Genomic DNA, 7605 nt, shown 5'->3' with positions numbered 1-7605 from the left:
GGCTACAGTAGCTCTCCCCTTGTCTGTGGGAACCCGCCCAAGCCGCCCATCCTAGGAAACGAGAGCTTCCTGTTGTTTTATAGAGCTTTCCTGCAGAAAGGTTGAGATATGTAATCTGGGTCCACCAGGGAAGAGGAACAGAGCAGTGTCAGGCAGAAATGAAAGCCCCTAATCCGTCTCCCGTGTCTTCTTCTTCTTTCTCCTTTCTGACTCTTCTTCTCTGGGGTAAGTAGATGATTTACAGAGTACTATGTGTATATAAAAACGGCCAGAGGTATGGAGAAGTATGTTGAACTACTGAGAGAAAAAGTATGTAAAATATTGCCCTAGATTTCACCTCTTACAGTAAGTGGAATGCTTAGAAGCTCACGGTGAAGTAAGGGATTGTAGTAAGAGCTTGGCAGATCTAATATTAGATTCTTGTTTTAAGTAGCCTAAACTAAGTGATTTTGATTTGTTAAAAACATTTTCATGCTCCAATGTTGAAGAAACAGAGGTTAAATATAGGTATAATGATGTTATGGATCTGGTGTCTTTCTTGAAGATTTTAAGCAGATTGTTGTTCTAATTTATATGATCGGTTTTTACCAACAAATACACAAGATATTCCCAGAACACAATGTCACAATAACGGTTTAATAAGGAACACCTCAACTTTAGACTGAATTTCCCAGACCAGATCACTCTTCTTCAAAAAACAAAACAAACCAAGTTATTCAAAGACTAAATTAAATAGTTTGTGTTTGAGGAAATGGCTGAACTGTTTCAGACTTTATTCAGAGAACAAAGGGAGGACACACTCCCTGCCACTGACCAGCTCTCTCTCTTCATTTGTTTCTCTTTCCCACTCCTCTCTTTCTGTCTGTCCTATACGTTCATCATCGTCTTCTATATGTAAAAAATACACATCTGTCTACTCATTTCTGTATTTCTACTTGCTTGTGTTTGTCTTTGTTTATTTCGCTGACTGTGCACGTGTGAGAATGTGAGTGCACACCTTTCTGTAAAGAACTCTCCATTGACATTGTCCCTGTTTCGTGTCTGTCCCTGTAGCACTGAGCTCTACAGCAGCTGGCCTGATAGGACATTATGAGGCGCCACAAGTTACCACACCAGGTAACTGACTAACTGTTGCCCTATTCTCGTGGTCTCTACATCAACTAACACAACTCATCTATGTCAACTAGTGTTAAATCCCAAGGGAACAACAACACATGTTTTTGTTAGACTGTCTTCACTTTGATGGGTCCAATTGGGGTCCCGTTGGGTTCCCGTGTGGCTCAGTTTGTAGAGCATGGCACTTACAACGACAGGGTTGTGGGTTTGATTCCAACAGGGGACCTATACAAAAAAGTATGAAAATGTATGCACTCACTACTGTAAGTCGCTCTGGATAAGAGTGTCTGCTAAATGACTATAATGTAAATGTACTGATGAATACATTTACATCAATAGTTTGATTAAACAGCATGTTATTCTCATCAATTAGGTTTCACTTCACGGCATGACTCAACAACATATGCAAACTACCAATACCACGGTAAGTTACCAGATTAATTGACAACTTTTTAGGCAACAATTTTACACCTATTTCACAATATTGGTATTACACAACATAATGATCACAGATGGATTATGGTGGAAATGTTTGTAATGGTGTAACACCCCATTAATGTTCTAAACAAACATTACCATCGAGGTTTGTCCTTCGTCAGCTCTACCGCGCAACGCTTTGATGTGAAATGATATTTGAATCCATGGGGGACTCTGTTGGACAAGCACTGTAAACACATGGGTTCAGAACGGAACTGGCCAGCCTCTTTAAAAAAAAGAAAGTAAACCGAGATGCAGCTCTCTGCCAAGAGTCCTAGGCTTCTAGCATAATGTGAAGCCAAGACGAACCTGTGGGGAGGTCCCCAACAATGTGGGGTTAGCAGCAGCTGACACAAGGCCCATAATTGTCTGGGGTCAAAGGTTAACTGAAACCTAGTTACAGGCAGCCTCCCCACCTGGTCTGCACTTCCTGTATTTGTTCACCATTCGCCCCATGTGATGGATGTGTTCAAAACAAGAACTCTAGAGTTGTGAAACAACTGGAACTTTGGAGCAGCTAGTCCCCCTTCACTGTTCCTCACCCTACGATTTCCTTTTTCTCTCTCTCCGCTCCCCCCCAACTCACCCAACTCTGAGCTCCTCCTCTGCTGAAAAGACACATTTCCTGATGTCATTACTAAATCAAAACCGTTGCTCAGCGAACAGATGTGTTCAGGGGCCCAACCACATTGTGTAGCATAGATTGTCCTGAGAAAACATCTTCTAAATCTTTTTAAAGTCACTTTAAATGTTATTATTTCATCCCAGTAATCGAACAAAGACTTATTTTTGAAAAACTTCCTTTTTGATAAGGAGCTTGAGATATGAATAATCGTTTTAGTGATGAGGAAGAAGTGGTGTAATGCGTTGTCTTTGAAAAGCCGTATGAAACGGAGACAGTAGTCTGCTGAGGTAACAGTCATGCAGCTCCACATGGCTCAAGGTACTACATACAGATCCAGAAGGAGTCCACCCATATTCCCAGGCTTATCCTATAGTGTGAACGCGGAAAGTTCTATTGTGTTGGAGATTTGCATTGCTTGCCTGTGGCTGTGGGGTAGATAGAGAGTAGGTCTTTGCAAACAGCTGGCTGACTCTAATAATGTCTTCCAGATAAGATCACATTAATCCAGATATGAATCCACAGCCGTCTGCACAGCACACCCGTGCGTAGTCATGATTACATCCACCCTAAACGCCCTGGTCCTAAATGTTTACTTATGTTTCCGATTTGGCAGAGGCAGCTCTCAAGGCAAATAAATCACAAGCTGCAAGTCGGCCAGGCCTTTGACTGTGAGAAATGGAGACTAAAAAGCAGAACTAGAGTTAAAGAGTAAAGGGTTTTCAGATGTGAGTCCAGCCCAACTTGGGTGTGCTCCCTTTTATTTGAGAGAGAGAGAGAGGACAGTCTTTTGAGCCTCCACCCCTTTAAAAGGCAAGACAGTCCTAAAAAAATGCACTGGAGAGGGGAAGAGCTTGCTGCCAAGGCGCAGGGCAGACAGACAGATCCTCGAGGAACATCTGGTAACCTAGCCGCGGGTAACACCGATCTGATATCTGGTAACCGAGGGTAATACCGCGTCTAGCTGCATTACAGCAGACAGCAGCTTTCACCCGTCTAGTTTCTTGTTATGCCTTGCAGGGCTCGGTGTTAGAAGTTCAGGCTCAGTCTCGATGGTCGTCAGTCAGCGGGGGAAACTCTCCTATGTTCACTTTCTCTGACATGAAGGGAGTGCTTGTTTTCTTTGCGGTGCTCCTCTCTGTTCTTTCTGGTGAGTGTGTGGGCTCGGCCCGGGCGGCAGCGAACGCACGTCTCGCGTTGCCGGACATTCAGATTGAGTTGCTGACACGATGTGCGGCAGTAAAGATAACATTCGATGCATGCTTCAGTTCGATTGGGATCTTAAATGTTACATTGATCATTTGGAAAACATTTTTAGAAGATTTGATCATTCTTTAAAAAAGATGTTGAATGACACAGCTGTTCAGTCTGTCTGTTTGAGAGGCTGTTTTTGACAGACATTTCTGTTGTGATGACAACCATTGGTCAGTAAAATATATACACATGTATTGTCATTTTCTCTTCTTAGACAACCTCGAAAAGAGAGGAGTTTCCAGTGGATTAGGTGGGCCATTATTACCTTTCTGACTCTACGTGTAGGCTATTTAATAGTGTTGAATCAGAGGTGACACTGCTGTTTCTGCTTGCTGTTAAATCAACATAAGATTAGACTGGGACTTGTTAGTAATAATGTGTAACCATGAATCTTCTAGACATTCTTACAATCCTTCATTTTAAGGATTCATTTTTGACGATTGCATAATTTTAAAGAACTGATTTTCTAACTTACATTATTCTCTCTCTCTTTCTCTTATTGTACAGGTTGTGGGAATAAGTATGTTAACTGTGAAAACTATTGTGACATTTGTGTGTATTTTCACACAAGGACGGAGTGCTACGCGACCTTATTTAAGGAAACCTGCTACCGTCCTTTTGTAGATGGCATGGAGTCATTAAACAACACAGACTGGTGCAACTGGAACAATGTGAAGAGGTTGGCCTAAATGCTTATTTTAATCCACTTATTATTCTGTTTAATTTATTTCTGATCCAACTTATCATGCCATCGGTCTTGCATTATCACATGCTTAGTTCAAACAGTAGTTTTGAGAAACCCAACACATAGTCAAGTGAAATCAGAGTTAACTCATTTATTAATGATAAATCCATACCATGAAACTCTTAATAATGTCTTTCAGAGCACTTACTGTTACCCTCTCTTGTAATAATAGTATCCCTCCTATCCCTCTCTGTAGGATGTATAACACCTTCACCATGTGCACGGAGGAGATAGCAGAGTGTCTGCTGATCCCCTGGCCCAACAGGATGGTGGAGAATGAGTTTGTAAACATCCACTCCAGGTTCTTCCCGGACTGTCCCAACGAGGCGCTGAGCGACCCCCCGCCAAGCATCGTGTTCGCCCTGGTGATGACCCCCATCTGCCTCATCCCCATCATGGTAGTCCTGGTGGTGCTCAAGACCAAGAACGGAGATGGCAGGTCCTGATAGGACGTCCTGGATCAGTCCTCATCCACCCTGCCTCACCTTCATGTTCAGACTCACTCTCTCCATCCCCTGAGGATTCAAGACTGGGGCCATTGACTCAACTATTTTACAGAGAACTGCTTATCATCTTCCAGCCACTGATGATTGGCTTAGCTCTGTGGAGTCCTATCAAAACAATATCACAGCCCAAACACCTGACACATGACCTTTATGGATGCACTGATACAGAATGAGTTGTACCACATGAGCATCGTCCAAGGATACAGGGGTTCAAGAAAGGGTCCGTCATTGTTGTGTAGAGTGTCAAGTCAACATCCTCAGGGTTGCTTCTTGAAAACTCATCTTCTCCTCATTCGTCGATGCTCCTCTAACCAAAAGTGGTGACAGCCGTGTAAATGTTTCGACTTCCTACACACCTTAGGGAAGTATTTAAGATAGTAGCGTTCATGGACTTATGTCATTCTTGACAATCCATTCCATGACTATCTCCATCCTGTCCCAGATGTGAACCCTAACACCGATTATGCTAAAATAGTTACATTCTTTACAATATTTTTATTTTATATAGTGGAATTCCTACCCTCTGGCTGGGAAAACGTGAGTCTCGCATTGCTGGACATTCCAATTGAGTTGATAACCAATGACAACGGCATTCTGTTTGAGGAATTTCCACTCTCCATTTACTGTACACTCAGAAAAAAAGGTGCTAACTAGAACCTAAAAGGGTTCTTCGGCTGTCCTCATAGAACCAATTGAAGAACCCTTTTTGGTTCCAGGTAGAACCCTTTTAATAGAACCCCTTTGGGTTCAAAGTAGAACCCTTTCCACAGAGGGCTCTACATGGACCCAAAAGAGTTGTGCCTAGAACCAAAAAAGGTTCCCATACGGGGACAGCCGAAGAACCCTTTTGGAACCCTTTTTTCTAAGAGTGTAGTTATCCATATAGGATCTCCATCATGCTAATTTCTGTATGTAACTACAGAACAAAATGTGATGTACCCTCTCACCTGGAAGCTTTCCTGTCCTTGAATGTGTTTTGTGTATATTGGAGAGCCCTCTTTGCCCCCGAGTGTAGGGTTAAGAATGTATGCGGTATGGGGTGGGTGTAGGAAGGCCATGATGAAGGGGTTTGGCCAAGCATCAGTCTGTGTTGGGGTCAGCAACTAGACACAATGGGTGGGTAGCCTACGCCCAACATGTAGTCTATAAGATCTGTTTCCAGGAATTGTCTATTTCCCAGCATTAAGGGCCCAGCGCCTCTCGCTCTCTCTCTCTCTCTCCCTCTTGACAATGACGGTCCCCACTGTCTCCCATGATGAGCCAGTCGACGCATGCCTGAGAGTTTAATCAAGCATTAGATCAAAAGACTACAAACATTTGGTCTTCCCCCCGGCTCAGTGTAGCAGTGAGCACTGACTGAAGACAGAAGGGGAAACAAAAGTCTATCTTTCCTCTACTTAAACGGTGTAAGAACTGTTTGTTAAATTTTTTATTATGTTGTCGTGAATGCCACTGAAAGCATTGAATTGCATTCAGTTTCAGAAACAAAGAAATATGTACGCTTATGTATTGTATTTCTGCTCTTACTCTGGTCATAAGACTTACTGGACTTTGTACTGTCTGTGAGAGGGGTGTGGATCTTAGTCAAAGCATAGCCTCTTTCCTTACACAATGTACTGTATATAATTTTATTTTGCAATTAAATATACTAAAGCCAAATGCCTAATCACTTGACTTTATTTTGTACACTACGGAAATGGATTGCAGAAATAGATATTGTATTTTTGTGAAGTCTCCTAACTGGATCTAATTGTTTAAACCCCTTGCCTTAATGGAATGCACAGCTGATAACGCCATGGATGATTCATCAAGTTTTTACTCATTTAGACCCAGTGCAGAGATGGGTGTTATTGTGAAATCTAAATAGACCCATTGCCCCTTCACCCTATAGGGCACTCTTGTAGATAAAAAAAATAATAAATAAAAAGTATTTACCTTGTCTTGTGACTGCATGGGTGCTATTTTCACCATTCTTTAACGCAGTCCTACAAGAGTCCATTGAAGCTGTTTTACTCACAAAACATAGCTTGTGTGTTTCTGTGTGAGGTCTCCTCTCTAAGGAAGAAGTGACAACAGCTATGTAATCCCCACCCTTATCTGGCATAGACAAGACTGTTGGGTGGACCTCTGTGTCTGTCTGGCTGGGTGGGGTGGGAAAGTGTGTTTGATGGCCCTCTTCCTCTCTAGATGTCAGGTCATCCTCACCCCCGCCCTACTAGTGACCTCACCCACCTCCAGCGTCACTCTTAGGGTCCCAGTGAGTCCAAATCATAGAATTTGAATTCCTAGAATGGACATTCCCATGGTCAGAGGGCATACTGTATGTCCATTCTGTGAACTATATGTGTATGGTCATAGCACAGGACCAGCCAATTAGAGCTTCCCATGTTTCTGCAAGGACCCAATATGCAGATAATAGATGCAGATATACACATCAGCTGCTGGCTTCCCACCTCTCCTCCTTTTGCCTTTGCTCAGGTTTTTGCTCCAACACCAAGCCATTGGGAGGTGTGTGTTTGTGTCAGCGGTTGTAGGGGTCATTAAAGAGACATGAGCTTCAGTAGGTGGATGATTGGAGAACGATTGCGCTCATAGCCTAGAAGCTCTACAAGCCACCCTCACAGCAGCTGTGAGAGAATACAACAGAATGGGGCTGTCTGTTAACATCCCAAAAACAGAGGTCCTTTGTCAGGTCATCTGATCCTCCACCTGAACCACCAGCATTCTCCTTCTCAGTCTCCTCACTTGCCATTGTACCACACTTTAAATACCTTGGAAGCAGTTTTTTAGCAACAGCAACCTGCACCTAGACACCAATGTTGCAGTCTACCAGGCAGTGTGTGTATCTACAGTCCTTTATGGGTGTGAAACACGGACAGTCTTCA

General features: G+C 43.0%; 1 protein-coding gene across 3 annotated transcripts; it reads left to right on the top strand.

The window, feature by feature from the left end:
- Nucleotides 1-6381, top strand: LOC129829844 (receptor activity-modifying protein 1-like). Of its 3 annotated transcripts, XM_055891821.1 has the most exons (6): nucleotides 2-225; nucleotides 1054-1116; nucleotides 1490-1540; nucleotides 3684-3719; nucleotides 3977-4148; nucleotides 4411-6381. In XM_055891821.1, the coding sequence occupies exons 1-6, from the start codon at nucleotides 159-161 to the stop codon at nucleotides 4658-4660; spliced, it is 639 nt and encodes a 212-aa protein (XP_055747796.1). In that variant the 5' UTR covers nucleotides 2-158; the 3' UTR covers nucleotides 4661-6381. The 3 variants fall into 3 exon arrangements, with proteins under 3 accessions (XP_055747804.1, XP_055747796.1, XP_055747812.1); XM_055891829.1 differs by lacking the exon at nucleotides 3684-3719 and having other exon boundaries at nucleotides 1-225; XM_055891837.1 differs by lacking the exons at nucleotides 2-225; nucleotides 1054-1116; nucleotides 1490-1540 and adding an exon at nucleotides 1547-3365.
- Nucleotides 6382-7605: the final 1224 nt, after the last annotated feature.

The sequence above is a fragment of the Salvelinus fontinalis genome, chromosome 2, assembly GCF_029448725.1.
Source record: "Salvelinus fontinalis isolate EN_2023a chromosome 2, ASM2944872v1, whole genome shotgun sequence".
Lineage (NCBI taxonomy): Eukaryota > Metazoa > Chordata > Actinopteri > Salmoniformes > Salmonidae > Salvelinus > Salvelinus fontinalis.
The sequence above is the reverse complement of the archived record's forward strand: the minus strand, read 5'-3'. Positions and strand labels throughout refer to the sequence as shown.